This window comes from Cynocephalus volans, chromosome 2 (assembly GCF_027409185.1).
Source record: "Cynocephalus volans isolate mCynVol1 chromosome 2, mCynVol1.pri, whole genome shotgun sequence".
Lineage (NCBI taxonomy): Eukaryota > Metazoa > Chordata > Mammalia > Dermoptera > Cynocephalidae > Cynocephalus > Cynocephalus volans.
Window position 1 is genome coordinate 172,303,408 of NC_084461.1, and position 24,884 is coordinate 172,328,291.

A 24,884-nucleotide genomic window follows, 5' to 3' on the forward strand; every position below is an offset into this window, starting at 1 on the left:
CTGCCAGATCTCTCTGTACGAAAACAGACCAGAGAAGGTTAGATAAACAAGCAAAAGGGATCCAGGGCTAGGTGCCAACCTAAGTGGCTAGTTTCCTACTGGTGTTTATAGAGACTTATAAGCTGTTGAGTGAAAATAAGGACTATCAGAAATACAAGTGGCAAGTGCACCAAGCATTCAAATAAGAATTTTATTTAGCAATTTATCTACGCCATGTGTGGGGCTTGGAATGCTGGACACAAATACGGTACCTCCTCCCAGAAGCTGGGGTGAATGTGCAGGAGGTGAGTGAGACAATTTCTAAGCAAATAATTACAGAATAATTCATTACAAACATGTAAGTATAATAAGGAAAGAAATAAGTGCTTTGGTTGTGTCTACAGGAATCTAATCGAGTCTGGGGGTCAGAGCAAGTTTCTCCGAGGAAATGACGTTTCAACTACCCACCAAAAGGGGTGGGAAGGGGGGATGTGTGTACGAAGGTCCCAAGGCAAAGAGGAGCTCAGGGGCCAGCTGGAGTTCACATGTGAGAGGTGAGGGTGGAGAGACAGGCTAGAGAGGCAGGAAGAGCCAGATTTCACAGGGCATTGTGAGCCACGTAGAGGATTCTGGGCCTTATCCCAAGAACAAAGGAATAGAGAGGAAGTGAGTGGGAGGACAACAGAGTGGCAGCAGCGGGCAGTGGAGCAGAGTGGTTAAGAGCATGGACTCTGGAGCAAGACTGCCTGCGTTCAAATCCCAGGACTAACCTCTCTGTGCCTCAGTCTTTCCCCTCTGTAAAATGGGATGATAATAGTACCCTTCAGAGGGCTGGCATGAGGATATCAATGATAAAAGTGCCTGGCACATAGAGTAAGGAAGAATTGCTGTTGTGAGTGGGCTCGACAGGAGCAACCCTGCCCCCTGGACTCTCCCCCACCTCCAGGCAGCCTCTCACTGTCTGGGCTAAGAGCTGTTGGCACTCAGGAAATTTCTGGCTTCTCTAGAGTCTCTTGGCCTTGGGTAACCATTCTGGCAGCATTGTCCTCTAGCTCTGGCTGTCCTGTGAGCCACAAGAAGACAGGGACTATGCTCAACCTATACCCCAGGGCCCGGCATGTGGCCAGGTGCATGGGAGATGCTCAGTACTTATTGGTGGAATGAATCAAATGAATGAATGAGTACATGAATGGATCTGTGGAAGAATATAACACTTCCACTATCCATAAAGTACTGAGCATTCAGTATGTGCCAGGTGCCTTCCTGAACACTTTACATAATTTATTTCATTTCATTCTCACAATGATCTCATGAAGAGGTTATTGTGAGACACTTCCCAGTAGGGGAGATCTTGAGAATAAGTTCTCTGTGGGAGAACCCTAGTTGTACTTTAGGAACCCTAAAGATTGAGAAATGTGTTTAATTTGCACCCCAAAAGGAGGGCTTTATGCTAGAGGTAGGGATCCTGGGAGCAGGAATTGAAAAGGAGGCTAAGCCAAAAATACTTTCTGTGAAGATCTAGCTGCGTGCACTTTATAACTATGATCTCATCTTCTTTAGCAAGGCACTGGCTGACAGAGTCATTTTACTTGTTTTTGAAAGGGAGACACAGTGCATTCTAGGGGGGCACAGTGGCCTCCCCAGCAGCCCCAGCAGAGCTCAGAGCAGAAGCCAGGAGTCCTGAATTCCAGCTGTGGAACAATCCCCCGAACCCCGCCCTGAGAGCAGATCCATCAGAAAGCTGTGGGAGGGCAGCTTCCGTCCTCCCCCTGCCTGCTCTGGTTCTAATCAGAATCCCAAACATGCCTTGTTGCAGGACTGTTCCCCCAGGGAATGCAGGCACCTCTGCCAGCCTTCCTTCCTCCCAGAGCAGGGCTGGGACAGGCTGCCCCTTTCCCAGATGAGCCAAGCAGCTCCGCAGGCCTCCTTCTCCAGAGACTATTATTTTGGGAGAGTGCTGAGTTCAGCACAGCTACAAGATGCAGCAGGACGCACTCTTCTGTCCTCAGCTGGCCCTTCAGGGCTGGTCACCTCAGCCCCCACCCTATGCAGCAGCCCCTCCTACACAGGGTCACCATGTCCAACCACTTCTACCTTCAGACAGCCCGGAGCTGTGGAGACAGGTGGTGGAGGAACTGGGGGCAGGAGAGGCAGAGCTGGTCTGAGGGGCACAGACCAGCCAAACCCCAGCCGCAACCCCCAACCCTAAGCCTGGAGTCACCGCCTTCCCAGGGTTTGCCCTGAGGCCCAAGGAGCAGGCTGTCCCTCAGCCAAGTGACCACACATGGGCAAGTGCCAGGCCAGGATGAGGAGCTGCCCTGAGAGGCTTATATAAGCACTTCTACTTTGCAGCCCGCTGCCAGAGTGAGAGTTACAGCAAAGCCGGGCCCTGGCTGGGGCCCCTCCCCTGGCACACTGAGTCCAGCTTGGAGGAGGCCCAGGTGCTCCCAAGATAGTCGTGCCCGGGTGGTGGATTACCTGCTGGAGCTCAGACAGCTGCCTGCTCTTCTTTCTGCTTACCAGAGGTCTCTGTCCCACCAGGTGGGCCCCTGGGATGGGGGCACTGGCAGTGGGAAGGGAGCCCCCTGTGAAGGGTCCAGCTGCTCTGAAGGCTCCTTCCATTCCAGGTGCCCACGGATTGGACGATGAGGCTGGCCACAGCAGCCCTGTTGCTGGGTCTCGTGGTGGTGGTCACTGGACACTGGACACTGGAAGAAAATGACCCATGTGTCTACGAGGCCCTGTCGGACCAAGACGCTATCCTGTGCAAGTAAGGGAGGGCCAGCTGGGTGGGAAGAGGGTAGATCTCGGGGAGGACTGTTTCCAGAACAAAGGAGTGACATCTCCTAAGCCAGCTTTTGTGGTACAGGCAGAAAATATGTGAGGTCTGAAGACCACCTGGATGGAGGGTCAGGAGGGCTGTAGATATGGCCAGCTCCCCTCAGGCCCTTCAAACCTGAGGGCCCTTGTGGGGCTGGCCTCAGCCTCACTGCTGGGGCCCAAAGAAAGACCATCCCTCCCCCAGCACCGCCAACAGAGTGGCATTTTAACAAAATGTGGTAGTTGAAAGAATGTGGGAGATTGGACCCTCCCTGTGTGAGATCTTTTCTGCTAATGGTCCCAGGAGTGTTAGGACAGGGGCCCCTTTAGGGAGCACGACCACTGGACAGAGTCCCGTGAAAAGGCTGGAGAGGCCACTCCTTCCTGTCCAAGGGAACAAGCTCCTCGCATTCTGGGCCAATAGGAAGCCTGAGTTCAGCTCTCTCTTCACCAACTATGTTGGTTAGAAAAGCAAGTCCTCCTTTTCCTGGACTTGTGGGTCATCCTGGGGACCTCCCGGCCACTTGGCTGCCAGCCCCCTTTGCCAGTTTCTGAGAGAGATGAGAGAGGGGGACGCACTTTCGCGTCTTACTCCATCTTCTTCTGTACATCTGAATTTTCACAAACTACCCTCAGAACAGTGAATAAATGATTTCATGCCCAAAACTTGCATGGTTGAATCCTAAAAAAAAGGAACAAATTTTGCTCATATCAGTACATGTTGAAAAGTCTTGTCAAGCAGTTCTGGGTGAACTTTTTGTGTGGGAGAAACAAGAGAAGCATGGCTGCCTCTCATGTGGGCTCCAAGTCCCCGGTGCCTTGCCAAGCAGACCCAAGGGCAGGCAGGTTTCTTGCTCGGACATGTGCAGGGCCAAAGCCCCCACAAGCTGCAGAGGTCAGTGGGCCAGGAAAAGGCAGGATTGGGCCGCAGCCATGACCCCCGTGATGCAGCACCATGGTGCTTCCCCCATGAAACACATAGGAATGATGACTATCTGCCTGGTCACTGGAGGCGACTGGCCTAGGGCCCCAGACACCCAGCGCTCTTGGCAGCCAGTGACCCTGCTGTGTGCCAGGTGCTCTGCCAGTGCTTAGACTCCTTGACTCATGTCACCATGAAGTATGTATTGTCATCCCCACTCTGCAAATGAAGAATCCACTGGGCTGAAAACACCTTGCCCATGGTGCTGACGCAAAACAGAAGTGGCAGGGCCAGGATCCAGTCCCTTTGGCTGACTCCACCTGCTTCTGCTGCTGATCCTCACCCAGGTCCCAGATCTTCTCAAACCCAAGTAAAGGGGACCATTCTTGGGACTCCTGGAATATACCATCAGACCCCCAGTTTGAGAGGCGTGGACTTAGGATGCTAAGGTTATATACTAGGAAAATGTCTTCTGATTGTAAACCATCATGGCAGAAGAGATCATCGTTGAAAGGAAAACACATCATGGACTTAGTGGATCCCCGTGGAGAGGGCAATTCCTCCCATGCTGGACCCCCTTCCCAAGAACCCTGCTCAGCTCAGGCTTCTGACTTCACCAAGAAGCATCCCCCCACCCCAAAGAGAAGCCAATCCTCTCATGGGTATTTGGAGTCTAGTAGGGAATTCTTGAAGGTACGACTCAACACCTAAAGGTATTCATCTATAAAGGAGGAATTTTATATAAAGTAATGAGCAGTGAGTAAACACGATTAAGAGAAAAGCTCTTCAGGAATAAGACCTTGCCCACTCCCAAGACACACCAGGCTAGACCAGCAAAAATGGTGAGGGTCAGAACCCTGGGCTCAGTGTCAAAGTCAAAAGAACCATGGTTGTCCAACCCCACAGCAGTGGGGAGTCCACTCAGCAGCCCTCTCCCCGCAGCCGCTGCACAGGCAGCCCCAGGGAGCTGTCCCAGGGAGGGGAGCTGCTGCCCAAAGCCCTCCCTTCTGTGTTGGAAAGCTCCACCCTGCAGAAGCGCGTCCTTATCTCAGCGCACCGCTGCTCTCCTTTAACTTCAACCCATCCTTTCTGGTTTTGCCCCGGAACTGTATAGAACAAGTTGTTTTCTCTTCCTGACGACCTTTCACACGTTTGGGGACAGATGCCATGGCCCCCTGTGCTCGCCACCAGCTCTTCCTAACCTGGGCCACCAGCACCAGCCCTTCAGACCCTCCTCAGGGGCCTTGGTCCTGGGCCTCCGCCTTCAGGAAGGGATGGTTGAAGATGACCATTGCTCTTCTTCAGCGTGGCACCCACGCCGAGCACCGAGCACCATGCAGTGGAGTGCAGGATGCAGGCCAGAGCCCCCTCATGCCTCTGTGAAGGCAGCCCCCAGATCCCATGGGCCTTTTTGTCTTAGTCCATTTGGCTGCTATCACAAAATACCTTGGACTGAGTAATTCATAAATGACAGAAATGTATTGCTCACAGTTTTGGAGGCTAGGAAGGCCAAGATCAAGGTGCCAGCAGATTCAGCCTCTGGTGAATGCTGCTCTCTGCTTCACACATGGTGACTTCTTGCTGCGTCTTCACATGGCAGAAGGGAAGGACAGCTCCCCTCAACTTCTTTTGTAAGGGCACTAGTCCCTTTATAAGGAGGGAACTTTTATAAGCGCACCTTTTATACGAGTGACCCTGCCTTTTAATACTATCACATTGGGGATTAAGTTCCAACATATGAATTTGGGGGAGACACCATCAACACTTAGACCATAGAACTCACTTTGGGACAGCTGAAATTCAGAGCCCTTTCACCAAATACAGCAGCAGGGGTGGGGGAGACACATTTCTCTGGTCCAGTTCTTAAGTCTCCAAAGGGACTTAAGTGGTCATCTAGCCTAGAGTAACCAAATGGCTCACTAGGGAAGCTGCGTGGTACAGAGGACAGCACAGACAAGCCCACTGGATCAGTTCTCTGTTGCCACACAACAAATTCCCCCAAACATAGCAGCTGCAAACATTTATTATCCCATAGTGTCTCTGGGCATGGCCCAGCTGGCACCTCTGGCTCAAAGACTCTCAGGAGGGGGCCTCTCTCATGTGGTCTCTGAGTTCCTGGGCACTCTGCTGAGCAGACCCAGGACAGGCAGACTTTTCACTCGGTCAAGTGCAAGGCCAAATCCTGCAAGCTGGTGGGGAGGGGAATTGTGGTCTCACCATGAGTCAGGATCTGCTTCTCAGGGCAGAATGTCAGCTCCCAGGCTCACTCATGTGGTTGTTGGTGGCCTTGGTCCTTGCCATGTGGCCTCTCCACACAGCTGTTCACACGTGGCAGCCGACTTTCCCTGGAGGAAGGGCCTGAGAGAGCCCAAGCATGTGAAAGGGGCCTCCCCACAGAGCCCACAGTCCCCTCATCAGGTGATCTTGGGAGAGACAGCCTGTCCCTTCTGCCATCCTCTCTCTGTTAGAGCGAGTCCCTAGGTCCAGCCACACTCCAGGGGGGCTTCCCCCTTCTCAGTTCACCTACCACGAGATCCTGTACTAGTTCCTTAGCTTTCTCTTGGCCCCAGTTTGCCCATCTGGGAGATGAGAATAACTCTCGTAGCTGCTCTGAGATATTGTACTAAATAAATGCCATAACAAATCGGTAAAGGGCCACAAAAGATGCTTATATTGCGTAATGATAAAATAAAAATAAATAAATCACACACACACACAAAATGAAGTAACAGGTATGTGATGCACCTGACCTGTGGGGGCGGCCCACTAAATGACATCCCCTCTGCCCCTAGTCCCTCATGCGGTGATAGTGGCACAGCTGGGGCCAAGGGCTTTTTCACTCTCTAGGATGACTTCTAGTTCTTGTCAAGGAGATCTCCAAAATCTGAGGGTGGGAATTAGGATGTATCCCATGAGAGATGCCCCATAGGCAGCAAGGATACACAAGAAGCTGGCACTTTCAAGGTTTAAATGCACTTAAAAGCAGGTTTTAAAGCCTGTTTTTGGCTGGCCAGTTCACTCACTTGGGAGGGCGTGGGGCTGATGGCACCAAGGTCAAGGGTTCGGATCCCCTTACTGGTGAGAAGCCAAACAAAAAAAAAGGTAGTTAGAGTGTGTACTGTTACTAAATTTAAGTTTTGATTCAGTTCGTCTGGGACTTGTCCAGATCTTCTTTTAGGTCGATTTGATCATCTGAATTGTTAGTCACCAGCTCTGTGACATTTGCAAATCTAATAAGCTTGCCTTCGGCGTCTTACTCAAGCCTTTGATCAAGGGGACCTCCAGGGCAGAGGCCTAAGCGTGGGCCTCCTCGGCCTGCCCTCCCACGCGGAGCAATGAGCTGTCTTCAAACCCCGGACCCGCGCACCCATGCGACCAGGTCCTGGGCACAGATCTAATCCCTGGTCCCTGGCATGTACCCTGTCCTGTCGGGGCACTCCCTGTGGCTCTAGGTCCCCTCACCAAATATCAATTTGCTGATTTCACTTGTTTAACGGTTTTATCATTTGCAGCAATTCTACCAGGATACAAAGAGGAGACTGGTAACCAGGGATGGGGGGGTGGGGGGGGGAGGACCTTCTGCCCTCAGCTTACCTTCTCCTTGTCCCTTAGTTTGTCCCAATTCCGTGCTGCCTGTGGAGAGTCCCCTTTCTCTGCCTCTCATCTCGCTGGCTGTAGTGGCAAGAGAGCTACGACAGAAACAAACCAAACAGTCCTTCAAATGCTGCTATAAGGATAAATGAAAACTTGTACCCTAAAACTTATAACAAAAGCAGTTAAAAACGTGCCACCCAAAAAGAATTGTTGTAAACGTGCAGAGTTCATAGCAATGCATGTGCTCTGCACTCTGACGATGGCATGGGTGACTTGTCCTGTTTCCACCCTCGGGCCCAGAGCACCTCGTCTGGGCCTTGGGGGTGCTGGTCTACCCAAGTGCCCTGCATCCGCATCAGCCGCGGGCTATGGGTTTGGCTGCCTTTGCCAAGGCTGGACTTCAGAAGTCACTGGAAGGATGGGAAGTGGAGGGTGGGAGGGGAATGTGGGGCTCCCCACCAGGAAGCTGCCCTGGCCCTCTTCCCAGGCCCCAACCTCAGGGAGCTCCCCCTCCAGATCTGCTTCCCCAAATTACATTCTTATCGGGACCTCTTCAGGCGTCACCCCCAGCAGGGCACTAAGGACAGCTGTGCATGGCCACTGGCAGGCTGCAGAGCTCTATTCTAAACACCAATCATCACTCAGCTCCTCACACCAACCCTATGAGGCAGGTACCATTAGTGTCCTCATTTTGCAGGTGAGAAAACTGAGCACAGAGCTCAAATAACTCTTGGGTCACACAACTCGTTAGTTTAGAATTAATCCCACTTAACTTCACATTCCCAATAGTGCTAGACTGAAGCCTTGTGCACCCCAGGCTTCAATCGAGCACTTCCCTCTCTCCATAGGGGCCTTGAAGTTTTCTACCCAGAGTTGGGGAACGTTGGCTGCATGTTTATTCCTGACTGCAACAACTACAGACAGAAGATCACCCGCTGGACTGAGCCGATAGTCAAGTTCCCTGGGGCCTTGAATGTGAGTGAGCAGGGCTGGCCTGAAGGTAGAGAGTTGTGGGGTCTTGATTTCCCTGTGAACTTGCTCGTCTGGGTGACTTGAAACCATGTGCAGAGCCCTGTGGATTGAGTCTGGTGGTACCAGATGGGTCTTGCCATAGGATGTGCCTCCTTAGAGTGGCCCCACCCTTGGGGCGGAGGAGGCTGGGGGCAGGTGGGAGGGTTGCAGCCTGGGAGCTTTGGTGACGGTCCAGGGCCATTCTGCCCAGGCTTTTCCCTGCTCCTCTGCTCTAGGAGCCCCTCAGCTGCCCTGCAAAGCCCAAGCCCCTGAGCCTGGCTCTGCAGAGTCAACAGAGTCCAGCTGGTATGTGCTGCAAAGTTTGCAGAAAAATGGAAAAAAGAGGGGGCAAGAGGGAGTCCTGTCTCAAGGTGCAGGGTGGCTGGGCTTTTAGAATGATCTTCTGAGCCAGAGAGAAGCAGTTTGTAACAGGGCGGAGCTTGCCAAGCGGACCAGACAAGACCAGGTCAGTGAATCTTGACACTTGGTTGTTACAATATGAGACTCGTTCTTCTTTTGCCCAAAGTCATCTAACACAGAAGATCAAAGCATGTTAGGAATTAGAAATAACTGTTTCTTTTACTGGGAAGTGTTCCAGAAGTTTCTCTTGGTTCGGTAGTCTGAAAAGCCTGGGGAAGGGCTGTGGAAGTGGGAGGCGGGGCTACTGCTGCTCCTGGCAGCCAGACCACGTCCTTGGGGAGCTGCCCGGGTCTTCTGGTCGCAGCTTCTTTCTTCCTGGACTCCTGGGCCAGACAGACACCACCAAGTGTTGGTGATGGAGGTGTTGTCTTGCTTTCTACTGTGTTTCGGTAGGAGGTGCTAGTGTCCGCCTACGCACAAGGACTTGGGTCACAAACGGGTGAAGGCAGAAGGGGCGTGGTCGGGATGTGACCAAGCATGCACAGTGAAGCCAACCTTCTGGTCTCTTCTGTGCAGCGTGGCAGGGAGAGGCCATGGAGGATTCTTGCTTTCTCTCGGTGCACCGGGCCAGCGCTGACCTGGTGAGGCCTGACAGCAGTCAGGATACTCACAGCAAGGCAACAGACTCTGGAGGGGGCACCACACAACTGCTCGGGCATGAAGGGGTAGACTTTTCTTTCTCGAAATATTTTTCACTATATCAGAGAACAGATTGTAATACTGTATTAGGCTCTTGGGTCCCAAAGTCATAGAAATGAGCAATGCACTCAGCAGTAAAGTAAGCAATGCTTTATTAAAAGAGGAGAGAGACTTATGCATAAGGGGAGTAGCTATAAGAAAGCTAGTCCCCGAGGGGAGCTGTTCAGGGTCCTTTATAGGGAAAGGGGTGAAGGGGTGCAGGCCAGCGTCCTCATTCAGCGCCTGTGGAGGTGGTCTATTCTGTTCTTCCTGGTTATACTGTGGGCACATGTTCAATTAAGGCTTTGGTTCTTGCACCTGCTCAGTAGGTACAAGATGGTGGTGGTGTTCGTTATTGTCACCCCAGGAGGGTCACGGTAGCAGTCACTTTGAAACTTTCTGCACAAGCAGGAATTCCTAAAGGGGTTTTAAGGTTAATCTGTAACTTAATATTTACAATTGCGGTAAACAAGCCTTGGGGAGGAGTTTTGCAACTCAGTGAATATCTATTCCCCTCATATCTCAGTTTATTTTATCAGGGCAGCCATGGAGTAATCATGTGCCCTGGGGGGGTCTCCTGATTGAGGAGTGGAAAAGTAACAAAGTATCCTCTGCAGGGAAAATGGAGTCAGTTTGGTTCACAGGCCTAGCCCTGTTCTGTCTCAATACGTCTCCCAATTTATGAAGCTGATAGCATGAAGTTTTGATAGGTTGTCTTTTTTGCAAGTGTGACCAGCATTCCTCAGGGAGGCCGAGCAAGCAAGCAGTGAGACACACGCCGGCACTCCTCCCTGGAGACTCTTGGCCTAGGTCACAGCCAAGGAACTGAGACAGGACGGCTGCTATGGTTCTCGCTCTTGGGACAGGAGGTGGAGAGCCACAGAAGCAAGGCAGGAACCCAGTCCCTTGGGGAAGAGTATATGCTACCCATGGGATGGGACTCTCAACTTCACCTTTCATTCACTAACAGAGTGGGAAGGTGGGCCAGATGGCTTCACAGGCCAGTGACTGTCCCAAGGGAGATCCTCAGCAATTCTCAGGCTTTATTTCCCATGCTTCTGTTGCTGCAGATATCCACTAGATGGCAGTGTAGACTTTCCTGAGCACCCCGTGTCTTTCCTGGGAGGGATTTGAAGCCAGGTCGGAAAGTCTTCAGTTTAACTCCAGTTTATTTAATACTGATTGTCCTGGGATATGGACACATAACACAGAGGAAGATAACACCTCCTTCATGTCCTGAAATTTCCTGCTGTTAACCAACTCATCCTGTCGCAGACCAGGGATGGGGTGGGGGAGAAAACTGGTCTGGAACATAGACATTATGAAAGACACAAGGGTATGGTCAAGAAAGCCAAAGAAAGTAAAGATTCCACAAGGGAAGGTTTGATTAGAGCAGTAGGAAGAAAGAAAAAGTAGTATTCTACTACCACAGAACTATAGTTTATGGAAATTTAGCAGACCTATGAGAAGGCAAACTCAGTGGAATTGTCACTTTATGCTGGGCACTATTCATGTGTCATTTCACTTAAGTCTCCCATCAAGTCTGCAAGTTGAGTATTTCCTTAGTCAAGACTGTTAGTGGCAAGTGACAAGAAGCCAACTCAAATTGGCTTAAGCCAAAAAAGAGGGGAGAACTTATTGGTTCCCCAAAATGAAAACTCCAGGGATAAATTCAGGCATGGTTGGATCCAGGTGTTCAATGTCACCAAGAAATCTGTCTCTTGACTCTATGTTTTTGTATGTGGTTTTATTTATAAACAAACTCTTTCCTTGTGGTGGCAAAGACAGCCGTAACAACCTCAGGTTTGTTTGACCAGTTTATCAATCTCAGTGGAAATAGATTGACCCTTTCCAATCATTAAAAGTGGCAGAATTTGTTCTGCTTGGATCACGTGCCCCTCTCTAAATCAAACAGTGACCCCGGGCAGCCCCATTTAATCTACAAGGACTGAGAGCAGAAGAGGATGGTTCCCCCAAAGGAGAATCAAGATGCTGTATATCAGAAGAAGGGGGAAGGATGCTGGGTAGAAACACAAGAGCAGTTCCCATGGAAATAAGTAATCTGGCTAAGTGTGCAGCTGGGAAGTGGCAGAGCCGGAGTTCAAACCCAGGTCTCTCCAACTCCAGAGCCCATGGGACCACTGGTAAGGGCCCTAAGGGAGCCATCAGGGGGTGCTGGCACAGTTGGGAGTAGGGCCTTGCTGAAGGGTAGCTCTCCCTAGTTAGAATGGAAAGGGGACGACAGTCATTCCTAAGGAAGGTGGTGGTCAGAGTTTCCCTTAAGGGGTTGAGGGAACAAGCACCTGTAGAGAGAGAGTGACAAGTACAGTTGGAGAAGAAGCAGGTGCCATCTGGGAGCAGGGTCCCTCCAGAATGGGGCGGAGGGAACCTGAGTACTTAACTGCAGAGAAGAGGATGCAGGCATTTCCTCTGGGCCTGGAGCCTGATGAAGAAAGGCAAGAGGTGGTGACAGGCTATGTGGGACAGTGCCTGGCTTCCAAGGTGATGAAAAACAATGCCACCAAAGTAGCAGTGGATACATGCAGGGCCCCCAAGCAAGCCCAAAGGCACGAAGGGGGGGGGGTGCAGCAGACACGGGACAGTGCCCTGTGCCTTCCACAGACGCCTTCCCACCTCCACAGTTTTGCTCAGGCCACTTCCCCATCTTTGGACCCTGCCTCCATCAAAATGCTTCCTCCTCTAGGAAGCTTTCCCTGACTGCCTCTCTCTGGACTCCACCCCCATCTCCAACTGATCTCTTCTTTCTTTGAGCTTTTTAAATGTTGCTTATCTTCCATACTCGGTATTTACTTCCTTCTGTCTTGTACTGTGGTTTCCAGTTAATATCTCTCATAGCTTCCACCACTTTATAAGCAAGGAAAGCAAGACTATGTATTGTATTTCCTTGAATCACCCACAGCCCCTACCAGCATTGCAGATTCCATATTGGCTGACTGGGTGACCAGATGAGTGAGTGAATAAGTGAATGAATGAATGAATGAATGAATGGCAGGTGGAAGGACACCTTCTAGAGTGTGAGCTATGAGCTGTGTGAGGCCAACAGTTGGCCCTTTAAGCTGCCAGGTGTCCTGGGGCATTTGAAGAAAAGCTGCTGAGCCTAGTGGACTCCGGGGCAGCAGTGCTCTCTCCTCCATGCTGTGCAGGGCAGGTGTGAGCTGGGGGCAGGAAGGGAGCAGGGAGGGCAGGAAAGGAAGGCAGGTTCACAGGAAGGCAAAGTAGTGCAGGAAAACGTGGATGGCTCCTGTGCCAGTGATGGCTGAGCACTGAGAGAGCGCTGAACAGGAAGGAAGCGTTCCTTCCCTGGCTCTCTGACAAGCATACAGAGGCAAACATTTTAAAATTCATCCCGCATCCCGTTCTCAAGCCAATGAAAACTGAAAGGCCGCTGAGATGCTTTTTGACCAAGGCTTATTCTTCACCTTAAACTTAACCAACTGGAATGCTTTTGAAGTGAAGAAATTGCCTTTAAGTGGGGAATGTGCGTGGCATTGGAGGAAGGAACAAAAGGCTCAGCGTTGTGTCCTGCTGTCCCTCAGGTTTCCCATCAGCCTGGCCCCGGCCCTGTTTTCTCCTCCAAGAAGGCAGGTGACCCTGTGCGTCCTACCTCTGGGCCGGCGAGTCCCATGCCAGCCTGGCCGCGGCGGCATCTGTGCTGTCACCTTCTAGGGGCCACCTCCTCTCCCTTGGCCCGTGGTAGAGACACAAGTTTCAAGGCAAATGTTATGAGGCCTGCACATGTGGAAGAGACTCGTGCACCCTCCTCTCTGAGGGAGACCTCGGAGCTCCCCAGCCCACCCCCACCCTTTTCTTTACACACGGAGCAGAAAACGGGGGCTGCTGCCGTCACGAAATGACTAGCCAGACAGGACACAGGGCTTTGGACACCCACAATAATCACGGAGCAGATGGAGATAGGGCCGAGAAAGACAGTTCCTAGCAGGGGACGTGTGTAGACCCGGGGGTGGGGGTGGGGGTCAAGTGCAGGCCCATTTGCTCCAGGGGCTCCAGGGGCTGCAGCCACCGAAGACTTTGTGGTGATTCACTTAACAACAATATCAACCGCACGCTGCATGCCGGGCACTGTGTTAGTGCTGTCGATTCAAAGATAAAAGACACCACTGTCTCGGAGCTCCTGGAATAGGTGAGGAGACATTCAGGGAGCTGGCAAGATCAGGGGTGGGGTTGGGGGAGCCAGGATGGCTGGGAGGGCTGAGGCTCAGAGGGGCAGGGCTGCACTGTGGGGTGCTGTATGCGCCCAGGTGCTGGCTTTGCATTTGATCTGGAAGCCGGGCTGGGGAGGAAGGGAGAGGGGTCACCGTAGCATTTTTAGGCTGGTGAATGTGATTGGCTTTGCAACTCGGGAAGGTCACCCTGGCAGCAGGTAGAAGAACGGAAGGAAGGTGGAGTAGACAGCAGGGAACCCACCCTGCTGACGCAGCACAGGTGAGGGCATGAACCACAGGCGGGATCCGAGAGATATCAGGGAGGTTGAACCCACAGGGCTTGGTGACTGTGGGGATATTAGTGGAGGGGGGCTTCCATATGACCCTCAGGCTTCTGTGATGGGTAAGGATAAGGTCAAGACTATAATGAATCGTCCCAAACAAGACCCTCCTGAGAGCCAAGGGGAGTGCTGTGAATAATTACACCAGGACAACAGGTGTCATCACGCATGGCCCCGGTAAGCTGGGCTGTACGTTAATGCTAATAATGGTGCTTTCACCAAGTAAGAGACACAAGAGAAGCACTAGGTTTCCAGGGTCGGCGGCCAGCAGCAGCAACTTGTGCACACGCCAAATCTGAAGACTCTATGTGCACCTGGAGGGGACTGCACCGTGAGCAGGTCTATGGTCTGATTCTGGAAAGGAGGCTTGGATGTGGGTCCTCGGCATCCAGGCAGGGGTGGACTCTGTGAGGGGGACAGACTCACAGGGGTGGGGCGGGGTATGGAGTGGTCGGCCCCAGCAAGCCGCTGGTGAGACATGCATGGGGTGGGGAGTGGATGAGACGGGGACACCGTGGAGCAAGCCACTCTCACCAGAGCTTTGTCAGGAGAGAAGAGGCACCTGGCAGGAAGGAGCTGGCAGAAAGGACAGTGTCAAAATACAGCAAAAAGAAGAGATAATGGGCCTCTTGGGAATGCTCACGTCAGAGGTGATGAACAATGGGGCGGTGGGGTCACAAAAAGAGAAGGAGATTTTTTTTTTTTTTTTTTTTTTTTTTTTAAAAGATGACCGGTAAGGGGATCTTAACCCTTGACTTGGTGTTGTGAGCACCACGCTCAGCCAGTGAGTGAACCGGCCATCCGTATATGGGATCCGAACCCGGGGCCTTGGTGTTCTCAGCACCACATTCTCCCGAGTGAGCCACGGGCCGGCCCAAGAGAAGGAGATTTTGAAGGGTGTCCCAGATGCCTCAGAACTGACAGGACCTGGCCACTGATGCAGGCCAGTGGTAGGGACCACAGAAGAGCAGGAAGAGGAGAGGGACAAGTGGGCATGAGACGTGAGGGTGTGGGCTGGGGTGAGTGGTCTCCCAGCCCTGGCTCTGGCCCTAGGGGGAGAGGAAGTGCAGAGGGGTCTCGTGGAAGCTCAGCGTGGAAGAGCCCTGGGGACAGAGCGTGGGGTGCTCACGTCATGGCGTTGCAGAAGAGGTGAGGCAGGCAGGTGCTATTGAGAGGCAGGATGGGGTGGGGCTGCTGCAGGCCAGGCTGGAGAAGAGCTGGTGGATTTGGCAAATTCCCTGGTGCTGCTCTTGAGGGATGGAGTGAGTCGTCCAAGACTGCAGGCTGGGGGCAGAAGGAACAGTCTGGACAGGGTGAGGGGTCCACCAGCGGGGAGACCTCCAATGCATCAAGTGATGGTTTAGGGAAGAATGAGTGAGACGTGACCATAACCCAGTGCCTAGCACCTAAAACCAGAATCTAATAAACAGTATCAGTCGTCATGATAGGAAGAGATTGGCTTGTAGTCTGAAGAGTAGAAGGCACAACAGAAGAGTTGGGCTTTTTGAGGCTCCAGGAGGCCTCTGTGAGCTTGAGGCCCAGAGGCAGGGGCCAGTGCATGGGACAGCTGGGGTTGTGAAAGAAGTGGGGGCTGACAGGCAGAGCAAGGGCTGGGAGGCAGGCGAGGAGTGCCAGGAGGACCTACTCACGTGTCATTTTATTTTTTGTCTCTGGCAACTCAGCTCAGATGGTCAAAGTCTGCTGAAATCACCCAGCTGTGCACCAGGCTGCTTGGCACCTCTTATCGGGGGCACCTCTGGGCACAACGGGACCAGTAAAAGGGGGTGATGATTATCAGCATTTCTGACCTTTGCAGTTAGATTTCCAGGTTGCAAAGAGACTTACCATGCAGGATTTCACACAATCTTTCTAGCCACATCAGGAGATGGACAGAGCGGGGATTATCCCCCTGATGACAGATGAGGGACACTGCCCAAGGTCACACTCACCAAGATGGGAATGGGAGCACCAGCCCTAGACAGTGGGTTTCCCGCCTTCCATCCACTGCTCTTTCACCTACATAATTTCGCCTCTTGAATCCACCCTGATTCCTGGAAAACAGCCCCTGATGTTCGTGATGGACTGGGGTGTCATTCATTCATTCATTCATTCATTTACTCTTCCATTGTTTCACTGGAGCAGGTCTTGATGGAGCTCCACTGTCCACCCTCTGCCAGATACTGTTACAGGAGCTAGAAATACAAACAAAACAAACCCAACCTGCTCATGATGGGCATCTCAAAATACTAAGGATGTGCATGGTTGTTATTACATATCCATTAAACACTTGCTAGCTCAGAGGAAACCATCAAAGAATGAATTCCGTGCTTAGGTGACCAAAGTCTTACTGCAGGGTGGCTCCACTGGGAAGCCTCTCATTCTTGATCCTCATCCCCAGTCCTCTTTATCCCAATCCCCTTTCCTTCATTATACTCTCTGCTTCAACCCGAGCCTGACCCCAGGAGCTTTTTTACAGAGCGGACCCATCCCCAGTGCCCAGGGACACTACTGGAAGTGCAGGCACGCGGGGCACCTGCTCAGTGACTGCGCATCTGATGTCAGCTGAAGCTCACAGTCAAGTGCTGGGGAAATGGGTTCCAGATGTTTTTCAGATCAAATAAGTTTCTTTGAAAAAACAGTGTGGGCTGCTCCACAGAGGGGGCAGATGGGATGTAAAAGGAGAGTTCAATGGATTTGCATCCTGGTTTTGTGTGTGTGTGTGTGTGTGTGTGTTTTAAAGTCATTTAGCAAGTGTCTGTGTGGGGCTCTTCACATGCTTGGGATCTGTTCACAGTGGCCTGTTGCAAGTGTCAGGAAAGGCTTCTTGGATTTTAAAATAGCTGCCCGGCCTTTGTTGGAGCCATTTAGAGGGATGAACACATGCAGTTTGAATGCTACAGTGATTTGTTGCCTGCTCTCACTAGAGAAAGAAGGTGGTGGCATGAACAGGAGTTTTGAGAAAGGTTTTGCAGATTTTTAAAAGAGTAACAATGTCACTTACTCTTTGTTAAAACCGGTAGGCTTGGGGGTGAGCAGAGGAGAGAGGGAGGTGGGGTAGGTCCTCCGCTGGGTGGAGCTGCTGCTGGCAGAGGCGCCCACCACAGTCTGACAGCCTGCCCAGTGGGGCACTGCCTGGGGACAGGGGGTGCAGCTGCTGGGGGATGGGGGCCAGCAGAGACAGTTGTCACGCAGTCAAACTTTGGGGGCATTTTCCACTCTTCCGGTGCACCCTTGACACTTTGCAGAGCATGCTGTGCTTTGTCGAGTCCTCCCGAGCCTGGCCGCAGCCACATGGGTGCCATGGGCAGACAGAACGAGTATTAGTTTCTCCATTTTACAGATGAGGAAACAGCAGCTCAGGGGAAATAATTTATCTTTAATAGACTTTATCTTTTAGAGCAGTTTTAGATTCACGGTAAAATTGAGCAGAGAGTACTTAGAGTTCCCATATTCCCCCTGATACTCCCCTGACACACACTCACACACACACACACACACACAGCCTCTCCTGATATCAACAAACCGCACCAGAGCAGTGCATTTGCTATGACTGATGAACCTACATTGACACGTCATCATCACCAGAGCCCGTAGGTTACACTAGGGTTCTCTTGATGCTGTAGATTCTGTGGGTTTGGGCAAATATGTAATGATGTGTGTCCACTATTACAGTATCATGCAAAGTAGTTCCACTGCTCTAAAACCTCTATTCTCTGCCTACTGATCCCTCCCTCCCCCTAACCCCTGGCAACCACAGATCTTTTTACTCTCTCCATAGTTTTGCCTTTTCCAGAGCATCGTATAGTCTTTTCAGATTAATGGACAGCCTAGACTACCAGCCGGTCTCCTGACTCCCCTTCCAGCACTATTGCTGTACAAGGGCTTGGGAATACTGTCCCTCACTTGTCCTGTGGCTCAGCTTCCCTTCCAGGAATTGTGCTTCCCTTAGCTGGGCATTTCTAGCACAGCTTTGGAGTGGATGGAGAACCACCCACTCCTGCCCCTGGTGCTTGAGAGACCGGCAAGAAAATAGGCAGCTCCCATGCAGTGAGATCTGTGAGACACATGATGTGGAGCGACGAGACTACAGCCCAGATCCCTGACTCCTAACCTGTGCTCTTCCTCCCCACATCCCATTCCTATCCTCCCCAAGTGTTTACCGCATGGCAACATTTACTGACCGCTCTCCACGCAGCCAGGCTGTGCGCTGAGCACTTTGCAAACATTGTCACACCTCAGCCTTGCAGCCACCTAGCACAGTAGGCATCATGACCTTCATTTCATAGATGAGAAAACTGAGGCACAGAAAGATTCCACAGTTCACAGGAGACAGAGTCAGAGTTTGAACCCAGGTCTCTGTGGACTCCAATAGCTTATGCCCCTAACCACTCCACAGTACTGCTTCCCAATGGGTAGAGGGCAACCTGCAGAGTGCCCCAAATGGCCTGAGATGCTACCTGAGCCACTGAGTTCTAGGGCCTGGTAAGAAGCCAGCCACCTAAACCAATACAGGGAAGGAGTGGGTTGCGGGGTCCCTTGTGTTCTGTCACCTGCCTTTACAAACGGACTGATGGCAGCCTGGCAATGTCAAGTGACTTAGCAAAGGGAGAGATGGGGGATGGGCTGGTGGGGGTGGGGAGGGCAGAAGTGTGTACTAATCAGGGACCCTCCTTTTCTTCAGTACCTGTTAGTCTGCACTACTAATCCAAGGTAGAGTCAGAAGAAGCTATTATTGTACATTCGAACTCCCAGGCCTGGGATCCCCCCCTCCACACTGGGAATGCAGAGGGCCCGTGCCAAGCCCTGTAGGGCCCAGAGTCCAGGGAAGGGAGGAGGACCCAGCTGCTGCTGCTTAGGTGTGGCTCCCCAGGCTTCTCCAGGGCTGCAAAAGGAAGAGTCAACACCAGAGGGAGATAGGGGACCATCATACTGCCCTGGGGAACTGAAGCCCGCAGCATAACTGGGTCCACCCAGGCAGGAAGGCATTGCAGAAGGTGGGTCACACGGTGGAGACCTACCCAGTACCAAAAAAAACAGAGGGTCCAAGATTTGGGTTGGGTGTGCACCCCTCTGCACCCCCTGCCCCATCTCTCCCTTTGCCAGTTGGTTGTGGAATTGCTTCTCCTGTTAAAATGCAAATATCCCCGGAGTGAAATGCTTTGAAGGAGAAGCCACTAATTCAAATGTCCTCAAAGGTCAGGCCCCTATTTAGATGGGTGAACAGACAGTTGGAAGAAAAGGAGGAGTGCCCAGGCCAGCCCTCTGGCTCTGAGAACACCTCTCACACCCCACCCTGGATTTGAAAAATTTTTTTAAGATTGTGCTGGCCGTCCCCTCTTCATCCCATTACCCCAACCCACAGACCTAGGTTTAAATCCTAGCACTGTTGCTTGTAGCCCTGTGACCTCAGGCAGGTTACTTCCTCACTCTAAGATTCCTTTTCCTCACCTCACAATGGGAAGAATATCCATGTCACAGTACAAGCCAGTGGCCAGTCCTCGGGTTAATCTTTCCCGACCACCAGCAGCAGCATTTCACCCGGCAGGTCACTTCTTCCTCCCAGACGCGGTTTTTTGTTTTGTCCCTCAGCTTCCACTACACGTACCCTCTGGGTTTGCCTTCACCCTTCCTGTTCTCTTCTCAATCTCCTTTGCTAGTGGCTCCTCCTCTCCCCAACCTCTTCTCTCTGGGTGGTCTCATCCAGGGTTGTGACTTTAAATGCCCACATAATGATGATTTCCTACTCACATGGCCACTGGGTGTCTGATAGACCCCTCCAATGAGACGTGTCGACCCCAAGAGCTCAATCTCCACCCCACCCAAACCTGCTCCCCCTTCAGTCTCTCCCCGTCTGTGTAAAGAGCAGCTCCAGCCTTCCAGCTGTGCAGGCTGGACGTCCTGGAGGCAGCAGTAAGTCCTCTCTTCTCTCCCACCAAGCAGCCAGTGGCCCAGGCAAATATGTTTGGAAGCTGCCCACTTCTCCTCTCCTCTACCATCAACCCCCTGGCCAGGGCCACCAGCCTCTCGCCCTGGATTATTGCAACAGCTTCCTGACGTGTCTCCCTGCTACCACCCCTGCCTGCCCCAAATGCCCTGTATGTTCCCAGCCCAGCAGTCAAGAGTGCATTTAAATCTGCAGGTCAGATCAGTTCACGCCTCTGCTCAAAAGCCTTCCATTCCTCACCATTCACCAGAGTAAGAGCCAAAGAACTGACAGTGGCTCTCTGACCTCAACTCCTACTGCGCCTTGCCTCCTCTGCTCACTTGGTGCCAGGCCTCCTGGCCTCTTTTCTGTTTCTGGACCATACCAGGCATGCCTCGTGGTCTTTGCACTAGTGGTTGCCTCTGCCTGGATCTCTCTTCCCTCTCCCACCTGCATGGCTCACAGCCTCACCTCCTCCAGATCTTTGCTTGAAGGTCACCTTCTCTAGGAGGCCTTCCAGACCCCCTGCCCTGGCACTGTAAGCCCCCTTTTCCCTCTCTACTTTTTCCTATGTCATGTTCGCCACTTCCTAACCTATGTATAATTTCTCCATTTATTATGGTTTTTTGCATTTTGTTTTGTCTATTCTTACCCCCACCCCACAGTCAGAATGTAAGATCCATGAGGACAGGAATCTTTGTCTGGTTTATTCATGGGTGTGTCCCAAGCATTAGAACAGTCTTTGCCACATAGTAGGCACTTAATAAGTATTCATTGAATAAAGGTTATTAGATTGAAGATTACAAGATTACATGAAGATTACAAGAGATCATGTATGTAAAGCCTGTCAGTGCCTGACACCAGAAGCATTCAGTAGATGACGACGGTGATGGTGATGGTGATGATGAGGGTGATGATGGTGGTGGTGACGGTGATGGTGGTGCTGGTGCTGGTGCTGGTGGTGATGATGGCGATGGTGATGGTGATGGTGATGATGAGGGTGATGATGGTGGTGGTGATGGTGCTGGTGCTGGTGGTGATGATGGTGATGGTGATGGTGATAGTGATGATGAGGGTGATGATGGTGGTGGTGATGGTGGTGGGGTTAATGGTAGTGGTGGTGGTGGTGGTCGTGGTGATGGTGATGATGATGGTGGTGATGGTGGTAGTGATGATGGATAATCTTGGCCACCCTGGTTGTAGCACAGCCTTGCGATGTGATAGCTGAGAGGCAAGGCAATGGCTGGTGGACATGGGATTCAAGATAAAGGATTTATTTTGTTTTGCTTAGGGATTTAAGGAGAGATAACAGAGAGGGAGAACGGAAGGGAAATATTTTATCCCTGGTTGAAGAGGGATAGAACTACAAGGCTGGACACAGGGCTGTGCAGATGATAGACAATCACTAAACCTGTGGAATGAATGAACAAATCCCTTGCCTTGTCAGTACAGGCAGAACTGACTTTGGCAAAGTGGCTATGCAGCCTAGGTGAAAAGTTTGTGGGATGGATCGAAATAGGGACAAGTAGTAGTCTCCTGAGGCTTGACAGAGGGGACACTCTGCAGCATCCTCTTCCCAGATGGCCTCCCAAGGTAACCACCTTCTGTTCAGGATCACACCATCCCACCTGGTACTTACTGACTCTAGGGGCCCTTAGGGGATTAGACTGGAGAGAAGACCCACATCTCTGAAGAGCGGACTCCCCAGGTTCCATCCACCCCCCCGCACCTCTTCTTCAGGAAAACCTTGTGTCGGGTGACATGCTATGCCAGCAAAACTGCCTGGAGCGCTTCATTCTGCAAAGGGATGATTAACCATCCTGCAGAGGGATGGTTAATTTCAGGTTTAAAATCACATCCCTTGATTTCTGACGTGCTCAGATGGAAGCTGCTTGCCAGCTCTCCATACATCTGCTGCTCCCCATCCTCCACCGGCCCCACCTCAGATGGGAAACAAGGCCACGTGGGGTGTACCTTTTGCAGTGCATAATCACGGAACAGCTATTTCCTGCTCCCCATTCATCTCTTCCATTCACTAGCAACATTCCACTTGCCTGCTGGGCCCGGGCCTGAAAGGCGGGAGCGGCAGGCAGGTCAGGCCCTGCATCTATTTCCCCAGCAAACATCTCTGACCCAGCTGGTGGGCTCCGGCCTCAAGAACGCTGGAGAAGTGCATGCCAAACCCCACCTCTACCTGCAACCCAGGTGGCTTAGGGCAGTCTACATCAAACAAAGCCCACAGGGCCATCAAATGGCCAAAAGAGCAGCATCCAGGTAAATGTTTATCTGATTGCAGAAAGGCGTCAAAGAACAAAGTCTTAAAGAAAAAGAAGGAAGGATGTGAGTTACAACATTTGAAACTTCTGCACTTCCAAATGCCATAAACAAAATAAAAATCAGACAACAAAGTAAGAGAACATATGTGCCACAAATATGCAAAGGGCTATTATCTTTATGCATAAAGAGCTCTTAAAAGTCAGTAAGAAAAAGATGAATACCCCATAGAAAAAGGCAGCAAAGGATGTTAATAGGGGATTATAGAAAGAAGAAAATTTATTAAAAATATGTGGGGAAGTTCAATTCCATTTATAATTTAAAGAAATGTAATTTTTAAAAATGGTATAACTTTATTTAAAGCCAGCCACATGGCAGAGTGTTTCTTTTTTTTAAAGAAGGGTGTGTGTTACAGGTAGAAGGTACAAATTGCATCCACCTTTCTGGAGGGTGATTTGATAATGCATATCAAAAGCATTAGCATGTTCATTGTGTTTGAACAGTAATTTCAGTTCTAGGAATTTATTCTGATCTGATTACTTAATCAGAGACATACACAAAAATTTATGTAAAAGGATGTTCATTGTAGTGTTATTTAAAATAGCAGGGAAAGAAAAGGAAAAACCATCTAAATGTTCAACAATGGATTGGCTAAATGGATTGAATATACTCTATCCACATGAAAAGCGCTATATAGCCATTAAAAACCATGCTCTCATGGGATCCCTGTACCGACCAGCTGCAAAAAAAAAAAAAAAAAAAAAAAAAATCATGTTCTCAAAGAATATTTAATGCTATTGGAAAGTCTCACTATCTATTTTTAAGTGAAAGAAACCAAATGATAAAACAGTAATTTCACAATAGTACCAATTTTCAGAAATTATATCTTTTTATGCATGCAAAAATAAAAAACTAGATGAATGGAGATACATCCAAGTGTTATCATTGGATCGCCCTGAGTGGTAGGATTAAGGGTGATTTTTATTTTCTCCTTTACACTTGTCTGTAATTTCCATATGTTCTCCAATGAACGTGTATTACTTTAATAATAAGGAAAAAAGCTACTGAGGTGGGGGGTAGGGGTGGAGAAGTGAACGCTAAGAGGAAAAGCCTTCAGCTACCCAAATGGTCTGAGTGCTGGTTGCTGTGGAAACTGTAACTTTGAATTGCCCAACTTTTTGTGAATTACTCTCTGCTCTGCGGGGTTAGTGCTGGTGCTGGATTCAACATTATCCAGGCACGTGTCTAGGGGTTGGCAAACACTCAGGGACCCTGCCTCCAACAAAGGTCCACGAGGAGGACCCCTGGGTTTCATCCAGGTGAGGAGGTCCCTGGGGTCCCGCAGCAGATACTGGGGCACAAGCTGCTGTGAGTGCAGACCAGCTGGGCAGCTAAGGAGAAGCCTGCTGCTTCTCCACACAGGGTTCCCCCCAGCCTCCGCGGAGGATTTGATGGTTCTCTTTAATCAGCTTTGCCCCACTCCCAGCCTGGCCTCTAAAGGTAGTGTCCCAGGTGTGGTGTTTGGAGGTAGGGCAAGTGGCTTTATTTTCTTGGGTGTCAATGAGCAAAGACGGGGACTCGGCTGAGTCCCAGGGACAGTTCACTGAAGTTGGGCATCTAAACAAAAGTCCCACTCCCCGCTTGAGCCTCGCCCATCTGCTCTGCGTTGCCATCCTTCTCCTTGCCACGGGGAGAGCAGTGCCCGCCTTGAGGGGGCAGCAAAGAAGCAGCAGGGAGGGGGGGAGGCTCGGGAGCAGGTAGCCCTGGTCGAGCCGCAGGCGCACTCTCCGATGCCTATTCTCGGAACACGCGTGTCTTGCTGCCATTTGTGAATCCTGCTCAGAGCTTTTAGGGTGTGGAGGGCTGGTTGGTTTACAGATCGAGGCAGCCACAAGTTGGAATTTTAAAAAAGCAATGTGTCCTTTGAGCATGAGCCCGGGCTGGGGGCTTTGCAGGCTGTCGCGTTGGCCCGGGGACCAGATGGAACTTGTTTTTCTGTGCACTTGGGGGTTTAACCCTTTGTGCACTCCCTCCCCCTGCAGCCCCATTCAGGAATTGCTGCCTCTGGGGTGAGGACGTGGTGATGAGAGAGAATCTATGCGTCTGAGCCTCAGCAGCATTTCTTGGAAACGCCTCCCCCATCTTTTCAATCCCTGCCTTTGCCCGATTGTTTTGTTTTATTTAGCACACACGGATATGTGCCAGACACTGTTCTGAGCACTTCAGAAACATTAGCCCATTTACCGATCATGACCACTATTATCCCCGTTTTACAGATGAAGGCTCAGATGGGTTAAGCAACTTGCCCAAGGTCACACAGCTGGTGAGTGATGAAGTCAGGATTTGAACACAGGCTTTTTGGTTCCTAAATTTGTACGTTTAATCACAGCATCGTGGCTGGCTCTCAAATAACAGGTAAATAAATCCTGCTGTTAACATGTCAGAGCTCCTGGAGTGTTTTTCTTGCTTAAACTGTGGGAGTATAAGGCACCATCAGAGTGAGATGGAATCCAAATCACAAGTGTTAGTGCCTGAAATATCACTGCCATCCTTTCCGGCTGTCAGGCTGTGAACCTGCTGTTTATAGGGTCCGTGCAGTGTAATGAGAAAGGTTCAGGGTTCAACGCCCACCCCCACCCCACCCAGAGCTGCCCAGCAGGATCTGGGATCACTGAATTTGGAAAGTCTGTTCTACCGGAAAAGCAGGGGCCCTGGCGTCTGGCTTTTGACAAACTCTC

The 24,884-nt window shown here is 51.1% G+C and overlaps 1 protein-coding gene across 1 annotated transcript in view; it reads left to right on the forward strand.

The window, feature by feature from the left end:
• The first annotated feature begins 2,055 nt into the window (after positions 1 to 2,055).
• The window catches only part of PEBP4 (phosphatidylethanolamine binding protein 4), a 188,013-nt gene continuing 165,184 nt past the window's right edge, over positions 2,056 to 24,884 (forward strand). The window contains 4 exon segments of the mRNA XM_063087712.1: positions 2,056 to 2,102; positions 2,316 to 2,520; positions 2,607 to 2,749; positions 8,164 to 8,290. Of these exon segments, the coding sequence (XP_062943782.1) occupies positions 2,056 to 2,102; positions 2,316 to 2,520; positions 2,607 to 2,749; positions 8,164 to 8,290 (522 nt within the window).